The 14951-nt window shown below is 38.8% G+C and overlaps 1 protein-coding gene across 1 annotated transcript in view; it reads left to right on the top strand.

Moving 5' to 3' along the window:
• Window positions 1-2638: 2638 nt before the first annotated feature.
• UBR3 (ubiquitin protein ligase E3 component n-recognin 3) overlaps window positions 2639-14951 on the top strand; it is a 116711-nt gene continuing 104398 nt past the window's right edge. The window contains exons 1-4 of the mRNA XM_070937213.1: window positions 2639-3191; window positions 10815-10954; window positions 12723-12881; window positions 14340-14483. Coding sequence (XP_070793314.1) covers window positions 2731-3191; window positions 10815-10954; window positions 12723-12881; window positions 14340-14483 — 904 coding nt within the window. The 5' untranslated portion in view covers window positions 2639-2730. The remainder of the gene's footprint in view (window positions 3192-10814; window positions 10955-12722; window positions 12882-14339; window positions 14484-14951) is intronic.

Raw genomic sequence — 14951 nt, 5'->3', positions numbered from 1 at the left:
CATCCCCCAAACAAAGGAAACAAAGTTCCGTGCCTTCAGTTCCTATCCAGAAATCAGAGCACAGGGAACCTTTTTCCCAGGTCCTTTACTCTGGGAAATCCTAGATGGGATCTCAATTTGGACACGTCTATCCGGGAGGAAAAAAAAGTTTTAAAGTAAAGAAGTTCGGTTTAGGTGGATTGTTATGTAATGCTATTATCCTTTATTTCCCCCGGACTTTTAAAGAAATAAATCAGGCAACGCGCAGCAGTACGGTTTTACTTACACACAAATGCACAGTTAACAGACTAACAAGAGTTGGAAAGGATCTTGTAGGTCAAATAGTCCAACTTCCCCCCCACCCAAGCAGGAGACCACATAGTACACCGTTTCTGACCATTCAGTATACCATAAGGGGGTGAATACTTTCCATGCTCTCACAGGTTTGATTCGATTCTGCTCGGTTCGATCAGTCTCAATCCCTAGAAAAATGCTTCAATTTAAATGTGAGTCATCTGCATACGATTATGCTCGTAAACTTATCTAAACACCAAACAATATTGAACCTGCGGTAACTGCTGTTCTAGGGTTTTTAACGCCTTCTGTGTCATGTCATTTTCGACTCCTAGCGATCACACAGACGAACGCCTTAAGCAACTGTTTATTTTTCACGGTTGCCGTTTGCCCTAAGATTATCCATTTTATTTCCTGCTCACCTCATCAAGGCTTGTCTTGCATGTCCACATTCTTTTGGCTTTCACTGTACGTTTTATGCACACGGCATAATCGTCTGGGGGGAAAAAAAAGCCTTGCTCTGCAGGTATGTAATAGGCGGCTTTCTCTACCTTCGCTAGAAATGGATGGCACTTGTTCCTTTGGCACGGAGAGTTTCCGATCGGAAAGGTTGTTACACTAAAGTGCCTGCTAGTTGACCGTTTAGCAACAGCTTGCTATGTAAGAAGACTGGGGAAGTGCCCTGCTTCATCCCTAAGAGCTTCTGGTCCTGCTTCCTTTAAGTTTCCACCCAGTCATAATCAATGCCTAACAGGATCGCGTTCATTAAAGGAAGGTGGGCAGAAGAACTTGGTGACCGTGAGAAAAGTGCCGCTCGAGGTCCTGCGCATGGAGTGCGTGCGCGTATGCGTGCGAACCCAGCGCCCCTTTCCTCGTGGATTAAAATCTGCTCAGGGGCAAGTTCATTCCTTGAAACAAGCACGCGGGGATTGCAGCTCGCGGTTTCCCCGAATCTCTGTGATGACATCTTCTCTTCCGTTTGCCGGATCTTTTGTTAAATACAGCACTTTCTCCCTCCCGTAATTCTTAAAATGGTTTCTCCGTAATAAAAGTTACAGCTACTGCTGCTCTCAGTTTAAATCTCTTGAAGATGAACATTTATCAGGCGTCAGCATTTTCCCGCAGGAAGAATTAGGAGATTAAAAAAAAAATACTTATTGTCAGTTTTTGCCCCCCCACCATCAGTAGTGCCCCTTTCCTCAATGAAAACCTAGAACAAAGAATCATAAGGATGGAAGGGATCTCAAGAATTCTTCTATACTAGTCCTTATACCACATATGTGGGTTTTTTTTCCGAATAGAATAGAATAGAATAGAATAGAATAGAATAGAATAGAATAGAATAGAATAGAATAGAATAGAATAGAATAGAATAGAATTTTTTATTGGCCAAGAGTGATTGGACACACAAGGAATTTGTCTTGGTGCATATGCTCTCAGTGTACATAAAAAGAAAAGATACCTTCGTCAAGAATCATAAGGTACAACACTTAATGATAGTCATAGGGTACAAATAAGCAATTAAGAAACAATATCAATATAAATAGTAAGGATACAAGCAACAAAATTAATCATACAGTCATAAGTGGAAGGAGATGGTGGTGGGAACGATGAGAAAATTAATAGTAGTGCAGACTTAGTAAATAGTTTGAGTGTTGAGGGAATTATTTGTTTAGCAGAGTGATGGCATGACTTTCACTGTGAGTTGCATTGAGTTGGGGGGGGGGATGCCAGAAGGGAGGCTCAGCCAATCTCATTATACACATGTTGTACTCTGACAATAAAGGTTTGAACTGAACTGAATTGTGCATGCATAATTTTGTTTATTTATTCATCTTGTCATGCTTATGTTTAAATTAGAGGTGGAGAGACCCTTTGAGAGCTGTAGGCAACATCCTTTCATTTTAATGTACGCCGATCAGCCGTACATTCAAAGGGACAACACAGTTATTCTAAGTTCTAAAGTCTATTCCAGCCGAAGGGCCACCCGATCCACTTTGGAAAACATCCCAAGGATGGAGCACCCACTACTTTCCAAACGGCTCTTCCAGCTGACCCGCTGGGGAATGAGGGTCCCGTCAAACCGAGACAAAAACGGGCAGCGTTTATTATCAGCACGGCCGCCTCTCTCTCTCTCTTCACCCGGGGAAGAGAGAAGGGGGCGTCGGGAAGGTCTCGACTCTCGGGCGGGCAAAGCAATGAGGGAAGCCGGCAGGCGAGACCGCCCAGCGCTGTGGCAGAAGGTGGAGAGGCAGAGAGAGAGAGCGAGAGAGAGAGAGTACTGTAGGCGGCCGGGGTGCTGACTTTCCCGGCTATCGCGAGAGGCGCCGCTAGGAGGGAAGGGAGGGGAAAGGCGAGAGGGAGGCAGGTGAGGGGAGAAGCGCAGCCAGAGTCTGAGGAGGGTTTGCGCCGCCCGCAGCGGCTGCCTCGGTTGGAGCGACGTCCTCGGCCGCCCTCATGGCGGGTGCGGGAGCTGGAGGGGGCGCCCAGGAGAAGCGGGCCACGGCGGTGCGTCTGAAAGCGGCCCTCGGCGCCGCCGTCGCCGCCGAGGAGAGCGAGGCTGCCGGAGAACTCCAAGCGCTTCTGGAGCGGGTCTTGGGTCCCCTGACGGGCAGCGACGACGCCGAGGCGGTGTCCGAAGCGCTGGGGTGGTGCCGCTGTTTGCTGGCGGGAGGCGAGCCTTGGGACAGCTTCGTGCAGGCGGTGAGGGCCTACGACCCGGCTACGCTCTGCGGCCTGGTGTGGACGGCCAACTTCGTGGCCTACCGCTGCCGGACTTGTGGCATCTCGCCTTGCATGAGCCTCTGCGCCGAGTGCTTTCACCAGGGCGAGCACGCCGGACACGACTACAACATGTTCCGCAGCCAAGCGGGGGGAGCCTGCGACTGCGGCGACGGCAACGTAATGCGGGAAGCCGGGTGAGTATCGCGAGTGGAAACGTCTCTTACCCATCCCCCCCCTCCGCAGCTTGCGAGTGGGAGGATCCCGAGGGGGCTCCAACCCCAGTGTGGGGTTTAGAAGAGCCCCGAATGCCCCCCTTTCTCCCTCTCCCCCTCTTTCTCCCAAGTTTTCTTTGAAGGAAGCACACGTGCAAAATAAATAAATAAATAAATAAATAAATAAATAAATAAATAAAAACAACAATCACAAAACATACATACATACATACATACATACATACAATTAGGGCACTTGGTACCATGTCCAAGAATTTCACAAAACACTTCAAGAAACTGCAGCTTCCTGCAATAACACCAGCGGAACTGCAAAAAACTGCACTACTCGGAGCATCTTATATTTTAAGAAGGTACTTGGTTGATACCTAGGACAGCTGGCAGCAACCCCCATATCAACCATTAGCACCAGTCAATGGTATTCGTGACACATTTTTAAATGTCCAGTTGACTGAGTTTCATTTTTAATGAATAAAAGGGAATAACAATAATATAACTGTGTATGACAGGGCTGTGATCCGGAGGAACAGGTGGATGGAAGCTCACTATAGAAGTAGCTACCTAGCCTGAAGTATCATCCTATTTCATTGGGAGTGTAGTAACTCATCTTTGTGGGTGTCTGCTTTTAGGATCCGTACTCCTAGTAGATAAGACACGGTACTTTTGTGCCCATCTAGTATAGGTAGACTTCAATGGAGCCCAAAATTTCCATTGCTAAGTGAAACATTTGTTAAGTGAATTTTGCTTCCATTTTACGACCTTTCTTGTCACAGTTGTTAGGTGAATCACTGCAGTTGTTAAATTAGTAACACGGTTGTTAAGTGTATCTGGTTTTCCCATTAACTTTGCTTGTCAGAAGGTCACAATGACCCGGGGACACTACAATGGTCATAAATGTAAGTCAGTTCCCAAGTGTCTGAATTTTGATCACATGACCATGGGGATGTTGCAACAGTTTGCAAATGTGAAAAACAGTCATAAGTCACTTTGTTCAGTGCGGTTGTAACTTTGAAAGGTCACTAAGTGAACTATTGTAAGTCGAGGATTACCTGTACTTTTGTGTCCATCTTGCAGTACATCATAGGTACTGCTTCCAAAATGTATGTAGAATCTGATATATTGTGATATAAATTTTTGTGGGCACAATGAAGCGGGTTTAGAAGCCATAATAAATGTATTTGTCTTTAAAGGAAACCTAACTCTTACATTTGTTGCAAAAACTGACTCTTACATTTGTTCCACAAGCTACATTAGTTTGTGAGTTACAATCCTTACTTCAGCAAGGAGTCCTAAATTATTCTTAGAAAATATTAGTTCTTGGACATGGAAGTTAGGTACCAATATTTCTGCCAGCCAAATTCAAACTCTTGGGACATTTTTCTTGGCCCCTGGAGGCCTATAAGATTTTGCTGTTAAAAGTCTGATAGGGTAAACATGATAGAAGGCAGAATAATGTGACTCCATATTTCCTGATTTGTGCCTTTATGTATGAGATTGCAAAATATACTATTAATTAAAGATACAGTTCTCTTCTTTTACTTCTTTTTATTCTGTGTTTTTCCTGAAGTTAAAAACATTGGCTGGACTGACTACACCATGCCAGTGTATTCATGGTTCTGTATAATATATAAAACCAGAAAATTGTAGGGTTAAATATCTTATGTGAATTCGTTCAGTAGTATCCTCCTTGCTAGCTACAGGTCAGCAAGTTGTAGAAGTTTCCATATAGTTTTCTATGTTTTCCCAAAAATGCCCATGACTATATACTATATACCCCATATACTCTTAACACTGGTAGAAATTATGTCTTTAGCCTTTCCATATGAATGTTTATATTATTAGGAGGCTTTATAAAGTTGTCAATAGAAGGTCCGTGCTAGGGCTCATTTTTGACATTTGGGAAATAGAGAAATCCCACATATCAAATTACTCTTGTCTATAGTAGGAAATAGAGGAGACATGGAGCACACAGGTTGTTGCACTGAAGACTTGTTTCTGATTTCTGTCCAGGTTAAATCCTTGGACAAAATAATATCCAAGCAAATTACCAAACAAATTCCTCTCCAACATGCTTTTATTTTGTTGCAAAACAAAATGGGCTATATGTTTATCATAGTTCTTGAAATGTATGTTGACTTCTGAATTTGAATGGTAGTGATGGGAGAAGGAGCTTTGAAAAATGATTTAACTAATACACTATAAAGAGTAATGGAGGGCCAATGGGATAAATTGAAGGATGTACTTGAAAAAGATTAGAAAATATAGTTTACCTTAAAGAATGGAGGAAATACTTAAAATAGTGAGTTGGGAACAAGAAAGTAGCCTGAGAGAAGAGCTGACTTATAAAATGATGCAGAGAACTGCAGTGAAAGAGATGACACATGGGGCACATTTCCTTTTTGAAAGTAAGCAATGCACTCAAATATTGGGTAGAGCTGTTGCTGGTGATGCTGGGATAATAGTAGATATAAAGTTGCTATGAGGGCATATTTTCAGTTCAGTACTTTTTTGGCAGGATGAGATGATTGAATGCTGCCAAACTTTCCTGTCACAGAGAAAGCATGTGATAGAGTCATCCTATCCTCTGCCTCCATGTCAATAGTTTGATACATGAACTCTGAAGTATGCCAGTATGTAAACAAGTCTCAAGTGTTGACTACTCAGCGTGACAGACGCTGCCCATTGTTATTAGTATGAATTTGGAGAGAGAAAGCAAAGATATCTTGGGCCCTAGTCATTTTTATTTTCATGCACAAGCAGTTGCACATGATTGTAGACAAGCTTTTTATTTAAAACATTATTACATCTTATAAATTAGTGGAAATATAATAGTAGCCTTCAGATTTATGGAAAAGGTTCACTTCTCACTGTAAATCATAAAGTGATTGCTTATAGTTTTGAATATTATATGAACCCAGTCACTGAGATTGTAAGTAATAATTTATGTTTACGATGTATTTCCAGTTAAAGTAACAGTGAAATTTCCTGTGTTGTATGTTGTTACCTGACTACAATATCTGAAGAATCATGGAAGCAGCATGATGAATCAATAAATATTTTGTCCTGTATTTTAGCACTTTGGGGAAACAAATTAAGATTTCGACTTGAAGACGGTTTTTATATTTAGAAAAGGACTTGTCACACTAAAATAAAAATTTGCTCACTGTGTGTCTGTGAGTGTGTGCACCCCCACCCATAAACCCATATTACATTTTCTCTCACCCCCCATAGTATAAAAGTATTTTTCCAAAGTTTCAGTCAAAAAGTCAGATATGATGTGGAGTGAGGTAGTGGTCTATAGATCATTGGTATTGACATATACGGTGATAATGCCTTACTTTTTTTGTTCAGGGGAACTTTTTGAATGGGGTATTATTCAGTCAGGAAAATGAAAGTGGTAATGAAATTATTTTTCCATGTCTCTTTAAAGAAATAGGTTTATCCCACTCCACTTATATTTATGAAAGTTAATCACTTCTTGGACATAATTAACTGAGCAAGTGTTGACTGCTATGCAATAAGTGGGTGTTTTTTTTTTTCTTTTTTCATTTTGGAAATGTAACTGGTTATTCCACACCACTGACTGTAACTACTCCTAAGCAAGAATGTAAATAGTGAAATGATGGTGTGGCAAAGATGAAAAACCAAACCTTTTCCTTTTGGAGACATGAGGATGCTGGAAAGGATTATGGAAGATGACATACTTGAATACTTACTTACATGAAAAGAAAAATGTATTGCATTCTAAACATATTGCATACTAGTTTACACCTGAGATATTCTATGCCAATAAAGCTCTTTATTTGCTCTTTATATCTGGAAAAAGAAATATACTAAACATAAAATAAGTTTGGTTTAAATTCAAAAATTATACTCCAAAATGTTCTGCTTTCAAAACTTCAGGTAGAATCTGCCCACCTGTTTTGCTTAGGCTGGGAATCCTTCCTCTCAGGATGCTATGGGAAAGTGATTAGAAACAGTCATTTTTGTTTTATACTTTATAACTCAGAAATTCACTGTGTCAAACCCCATATGGCAGCTCACAATCCAGGAAGTAGGATTTTCAGGAATTCAAAGGAGGCAGGTTTATTGAAATGAGCAAAGGGGTGAGATGATAGAATCTTGAAAACTGTGTGTATTGAGTGTAGTTAGTGGGTATATTAGGGCTATGCTTTTTATTGCCTTCTAGCCATCTTGATTTAATGGGAAGACTGCTACTTGCTTATCTGAGACCACAAAAATGTCCATCTGTCCTTGTTTTGCTGTATTTTAGAAGCATAGTTTTTATTCTCAGGTCAGAGAATTCCATCACAACTGCCTCTCAAGGTTAAGATGGTTCTTCTGCTAATGTTTTGGAAGGCAGTGACATTTACTCTTTTCCACTGAGCTTTTAGCTGAAATACATTGCGGAAGGAAGAGCTGAAGAGAGGCAGGGTAGGGCTGCATGCACATGGCCCCATTCTTCAACTTTGAGCTTTATCATCTGCAATGCTTAATTACTGTGCACACTTGCAATCTTAGGTGCTTTTTAAGATCAACAGGGGATAACATGAAATGGAGAGACATATAGTCCTCAGCTTACAACTGTTTGCTTTATGACAGCTTGAATTAAGCTTCCAAAAAGTCAGTTACGACCTAAATTTGAATTTATGACCGACACCCCACCCCCACAGTCATGTGATCACAATTTGGGCACTTGGTAATGGCCTCGCATTTAGGATCAGTTGCAGCATCCCAAGGCCACATGATCATCATTTGTGAATTCTCCCTCACCTCCAGTTTCCATCAGTAAATGTTATTGGTTAAACTGGATTGGCATTTACAACGGTGTGACTCTACTTACAACCATGGTAAAAATGATCATAAAATCAGATCCAGTCATGTAATGACTTGACCTATGAGTGCAATGATTCATAAGTCTGGTTACAATTGTGATTGTAAGTTGAGGACTATTAACAGGACAAACCCTGTTAATGTTAGCACCTAGGCACATAAGAGCATGGTACAAGAAGAAGTATAGAACCGATCAATGTCTTCTCCTTACAAAGGAGAAGCTCACATGGTTTGCTTGCCATCTGCCTGTTCTGGAACCCACATGAACTCAAAAGTCAATTGATAGGATTGATAGGAAGGCTTGTAAGCTTTTTCCAGGTTTATTTGGGAACTCATTATTGTGACATGAGCAGCTACATAAATCAAATAATGATATGTACATACAGTACATACGATTTGTTCCTGGTAACTGCTCTTAACTTACATACTTTGCAGACATGTCACATCCAGCAAACCTCTATCATTCTACACCATTTCCTCCTCCTCAGCTGCCTGTAGTTAATACTGTTGTGTCTGTTCCCTCCATAAATCACTGCGGGTACAAACTATTATCCCTGTGAAAATGTTATACAATTCATTGGGGTGCTTTGGGATCATTCCAAAGGCTGGACTGAGTTCTGCTAAGATTGTTAAAGTTGACTTCCAACTCTTTTTGACATCCCTATACTGGCAGGAATTTTAGACTTCTCATTTGATTCATCTAAATAATTTCCTTTTTGTTTGTTTGTTATTTGTTTTTTTTGATGGGCAAAAATCAAATAAAAACAATTCATTGATAACAGTATTGAGACAGTTTTCTTTGCACATGTGGATGACCTGTATTAGGTTCGAAATGTGGGTAGCTCTCCTTGATTTCTCAGTACTGTAATACATCAACCATGGTGTCATTTTGGAGCAGACAAGCAGTTAGGAATGGGGAAGCACTCACTTGTAGTGATTCTCCTCCTTCCTCTTGGATCAGCTCCAGTTTGTGTTGTGTTGGTCTAGTCCTAGGCCTTTGTTTTGTGGGGTGTTGCTCTTCCCTCTTGAACAAACATGAAGTTTCTGGGAAAAGTCATCATCCACACAGGGTACAGTATCATCAATTGCCAATTGCATGTCTCTGCACTGCTAAATAAAATGCCAAAGTTCTGCCCTGATGTGGGCGTTATGTTATACATTTTTTTTCTGTTAATTTGTTGATATAAAATATTTTTTGGGAGAAAAGAAAAACTGATGAAGTAAAATTATTTTTATCTTGCTTGAGAAAATGGGTTAGCCTTCTTTCAGGAAGTAATTTCTTATTTGAAGCCACAGAAAAACACCTGTTCGATGTTTGAATAATACCACTGAATTAGAAAGTGATCACCCACTTTTACTGGTGTGCTAGTATTTAAAAATGACTTTTCTGTGATTTCATGCCGGTACAGAGATTGGCTTAAATGTGGCATTAAGATCCAGTGAATAACCATAGAATTCAAAGGGGCCATTGAAGCCATGGAGACCAATCCCCTTGCTCAGTGCAGAAAACCAATTTTAAAGCCTCCATTTGAGCACATGAGGAGAAGGGGAGCTGCTATCTTTTTGATTACAGATAGTCTTTGGGTTATGTCCACTTGTTCAGTGACCATTCAAAATGACAACAATGAACAAGGGAGACTTATGACATCACAGCGAGCCATGATTTCTGACATTCCCTGCTGGCTTCCCAAAAGCAAAGTCAATGTGGGAACTGGCAAGAATAACAATAGTAATAGTATTTTGACTTACATACCACCCCATTGTGCTTCACAGCACACTCCGGGTAGTCAGGATCAAATTCCAGTCTCTGGGCAGAGTTTGCCTGCAATACTGCACTGTAACCATTGCACCACTAGGAAGTCAAGCCCCTCCTGTTCCTGCTGCTTTTTCACCCACCCTTGCTCTATAATGCCTACCCGTGGCACTCTTTCATCCACCCACCTGTGCTCTGTAGGGTCTGCCTGCAGCCCTCCTCTATGGCTCCCATCCACTGGTCCTGTGGTACAACCAGGACTGTCAGAATGCAGGCATGGGACATTGTGTTTTATAACCTTATTGCTTAGTGATGGAAATTCCAGGTCCAATTGCCATTGTAACTCCACTAATACCTGTAATTGGCTGCATTCCATCAATTTGACATTATGGTTAAGATCTTTTCCTAACATTACATTGGAATTTGCTTTCCTAAAACTAAAAGTAAGAGCTGCGTTGGCACAGTGATAAGAGTGCAGTACTGTAGGCTACTTTTGCTGATCATCGGCTGCCAGCAGTTTGGCAGATCAAATCTCACCAGATCAAATCTCACCAAATCTCAAAACACATCCTTTGTGTTTATGAGTTGTTTTCCAACTACTGTGCTGTATATGCAAGGAGCTTTCTTTATATCATTCAGGAAATTGTTGAAGACTTAGTTGTTCTCTCAGGCCTTGGGAATGTGAAAATTGTGTAGTTCCCCCCTTTGGGCATGGTCTTGCTTTGTTTGGTTTTTAGCTTTTGTATTTTCCTTTTCTGGCCTATATATGTATATGTATTTACACACACACACATGCCCATGTATATGTGTGTGTATATACATACATACATACATACATATACACATACACATACACATACACACATACATACATACATACATACATCAATTGTTTTTTAGTTTAATCTGGCTAGAGTCATTTTGGGAGACAGACAGCCTAAACATAAAATAGATATGTTTATTAATTGTGATAATTTAATTCTATATAACTTTATTTACAGGTTCTGCAAAAGGCATCGAATAAAATCAAGCTCAGAAGTTCCATCTGTTCCAAAAGATTTGTTGATAATGTCAGAACTAGTTCTTCCACAATTCATCTTCTGTCTTATTCAGTACTTAAGAGAAGGTTATAATGAGCCAGGTAAACCTAATATCAATATTTGTGTTTTATGTCACAAGTCAAATTTTTAACACTACTAATACATTTAATTTTGTTTTATTTGATTTGGATGGTTGAAGTTTATATTCCTTTTTATTTTGAAGATCATTGAAAATATTGATATAATCACTGTCAACACCAACCTGATGGTGGTATCAATATTTTCTAGGAAAGTTTAGTTTCAAGTAATTTGTGATTTGCAAATGAATGGTATTTTGCCAAAGTTTGAAGGAAATATGTATATTATATATTTTAAATGAATTTAATGTTGCAAGATTCTGTAGACTCCCTTGAAGCTATTTTTCTTTCTGTCCTGATTAAGCAACTCTTAATGTTTTTTGAAGAACTGGAAGAAAAAAAGTGAATTCCATCTATTTCAGATAGAAGAGAAGATGAGTTTGTATTCTATGTTGTCTTGAAGAGTAATTCTAAAAAAATACATCACAACCAGTACGCAGTGCCCTTCTTAATAAAATATGAATAGCAAGAATCAAACTATTATAAACACCAGATTACATTCAAGATAATGAATGGAGTGATGAGTGAAAGAAGGAAAAATACTTGGATATTTGAAAATATCAAAAATCAAGAAAATGAGCCCTATTTGGGTGCAAAAGTTATAAGAATAATCACAATCCTATGCTAAACATAGGAGGAAAGCAAGTCAATTACTGGTAGTTAAAATGGTTTATTATTCTGTCACAATCTTCTTGGAACTTCTCTGTGAAAATGTATGCATATCAGTATTACTTCAACTCAAATTCCTTGTGGCTTCTGTAAATAGCTTCAAGTATATGATGCAAAATATGTGGACAAAACAGACTATTGAGGTATCCCAGAAGTTGGAGAATAAATTCTCCAATGTTATTTTTTTGGCTTTGCCTTTTCAGAAAGGACTGGACTAAGAAAGATATAAATGATGAATGGTGAAAAACCACTGAAGTCCAAGGAACTAGTAAGATCATATTGCCTATCCATTCCTTGATATCAGACATAGACAAGATCAGCAAAATTAATTCTGTCCCCAAACTAAATAGGAAAATCCAGCTTGTCCTACATCAAATAATCTCTGTTATCCAAAACCACTTCGAGTGAAGTCACCAGTTCTAGTCATATAAAGTCATTATGAAGTGTGGTTCAATTTCATCAGGGACATGCTGGTCTTTGCACATTCCCGGGCTGGAATCCAGTTGCCATTTTATTCCTACCTCCCTATGCATACCAACAGTCCATTGGCAAGAGCTACCGGTATTTTACCATTTTGGTTCTGCTTCTCTATGCTTGCTAAACAGTTGGTGAGAACCTGCTCATCACCTCAGCCCTGTCTCCTTTGCCCATTAACTGTCAGCTTTGAAAATTCACTTGCTGCCTCAGCCATGCATGGCCCAATAGAAACTGATTCTCTGAAGCATACAAGTGATAAAAAAGATAGCAACATCTGTACTAATATTCAGAAAACTGAAAGTGGTGACTGGTTACCAACTCAGATTGTGTATGCTTTGCTAAGAAGAACTGTGATCTTATACAGGTTACCCAAAAAGAAACATTTGAACATTAAATATATATCTAAGAATGACATCTCATTAGGCTGGAAATTCTTGTTATTATGGTATTCGGTGCATGTACAATCCAAGTTACGGTTGTAAGAATGGTGTGTTCTATTTGGCAAAATAATAGCCAGTCTGTAGTTTTTAAGCAATTAAAACCATTTACCCAATTTTGTGCAAAATTCTTGCTTGGCTTCTTTCAGTTCTTGATTTGCCATCAGAAAAAGAACTTCACAAAGTTCTTCAGATGTTGGAACCCCACATTTCATTTCTGGAAGATCTGACAAAAATGGGAGGAGCAATGCGTTCAGTCCTTACTCAGGTTTTGACCGATCAGCAGTACTATAAAAGTCTTAGTTCTGGTGAGTTGTTGTTTTATTTTGCTTGAAGGAACATTCATCATTAAACATGTTTTTATGCTTTAGGATCAGGATATCTGTTGAAAGAGAAGCAGGCTTTACTTTGCTATGAACTGCACATTCCATTGATCTGTTTAAGCCTTACTGATGTCAGTTTTTGCTATTTTAATAGTTGAAAAATGTTATATATTTGAGTTACTTTTAGGATTTAGTTTATGCTGCTAATATAGTTTAGATATTTTAACTGGTTGTTAAAAAGTTTTGTAGGCAGCCTTCCACCAATTCTTAAATAGAGAATATATGCTATGTATTGCTTCTGTTCTTTTTCTTAGAGTAAATGTGTCATTGTTCCCCTATAACACTATATTGTTCTTCCTTCTGCTTAAACTAACAAGTTCAGGTTTAACGGTCCATGAAGATAGAAATAAAAGTAGTGATTTAGTTTCACACATTGCACTAAGCATAATGTTCTTTATTTTGTTTTGGTTTAAGAGTCTCAGTGACCCACACATTGTGACTCTTAAACCATGGATAATGGCTTAGTGTGTAAACTAATCTATTGTAATTTATTCAAGAAATGATAAGCAAGTCATGCCTTAGTGCAATGTGAGAATGCAGCCAGTAAGCTAAGAACATGACAAGTACATATGTATGAAGGGGTGGAAATACAGAATGAACAGTGCCTCTCCTGAGGCAATTCATTATTTACTCAGTTGAGCAGCAAGTAACACATTTCATGAAAGTGATTTGATATTTTTACATATATGTCAGCCAAAGATGACAATTCAGATTATATATATTTAAAGGGGCTATCCTTAGAGTCCATCATGGCTGCAGAATTTCAGTATTTTGCAAGCTTAGTTAAAACTTCCTGTTATTACCTTTTATATGATTTATATAAAGTCTTTCCTGATTATAAGAATGTTCTTTAACAGACTTCTAGGGTTGAAAAAGAAAACAGCATTCCCAAAACTAAATTAAACAATTGTAAATAGAATTTGCACTGGTGATATCTTCACCAGTGCTGGCATCTTGGTCTTAATTTCAAGAACCAAGTTTATAGTCCCCATTTTGGAACAGTATCATGCAGAAATGCTCACCCTTTGATAAATAATTTGAAAAGTCACAATAAAAGGGTGGATGGGCTATAATCTGGCTGATTTTTAGTTCCAGTGTATTCACATGTCAGAGAGATCTTGACTCACTATGGCTGAATGTTCTATCTACAGAGGAATAACATTTTCTTTTTAACTAAGCATTGCAGTCTGAATGTTGGAAAATATAATACTTATGAATGGAAAGCATTATTTGAAGGTATATGCACCAATCCCATCCCATAGTTTCTGTAAAGTACTTATGGACCATTTATTATAATATCTGTTAGCCAATTTTTTTTTAGCCTGTACCATCCTGTAAAGATGGGTCCTTGGAGTGAACTTGTATCTTTGAAATATATTTAAGGTGATGGAGAAAACACATGTTCAAAGAAAAGCCATGAAAAATACCTTATAGCTTTGAAAGGTTCTGGACTGACATTTGCTGAAGATAAGCTAACATGTGGAATGCAGGATCAAGCAGCTGGAGCTAGCGCTTCAGTAGTTCAAGGTTTGTGTAAAAAAATACTTTTAATTGTAACTGGAAGAATTCCCATCTTTGATATGTTAACATATGGAACTTCTAAAGTGGCTTATGAAACGTTCCTGAAACAGCACAAATGCAGGGAGAAAAAAAGTGTGTTAGAATCTTTATTCAATTTTCAAAATTGGGGAATATCTTCATTCTTAAATACCAGTTTAAATTATGGGAAATATTAGGACCCCTTTCCAATAAGTTTAGAAAATACAGCATTTTGGATTACAAATAGTTATTGTACTAAGGTGACATTTCAATAGTAGCAACATTTGTGTTCCATTCTAGAAATAGTAACAAATCATGAGTATCACTTAAAGATATAGCATTTTCCAGCTAATTTCAGATTCTAAAGAATTAATGTAGGTTTGTATGGAAGAAGAACTGTAGGTTTGTTTTTAAAATATTTTTCCAGTTTTGTATGAATTACAAAGGATATTTTAA

The sequence above is a fragment of the Pituophis catenifer genome, unplaced genomic scaffold, assembly GCF_029215685.1.
Source record: "Pituophis catenifer annectens isolate HBS135680 unplaced genomic scaffold, rPitCat1.0.hap2 SCAF_1, whole genome shotgun sequence".
Taxonomy (NCBI): domain Eukaryota; kingdom Metazoa; phylum Chordata; class Lepidosauria; order Squamata; family Colubridae; genus Pituophis; species Pituophis catenifer.
This window is presented reverse-complemented; position numbering and strand designations above follow the sequence as displayed.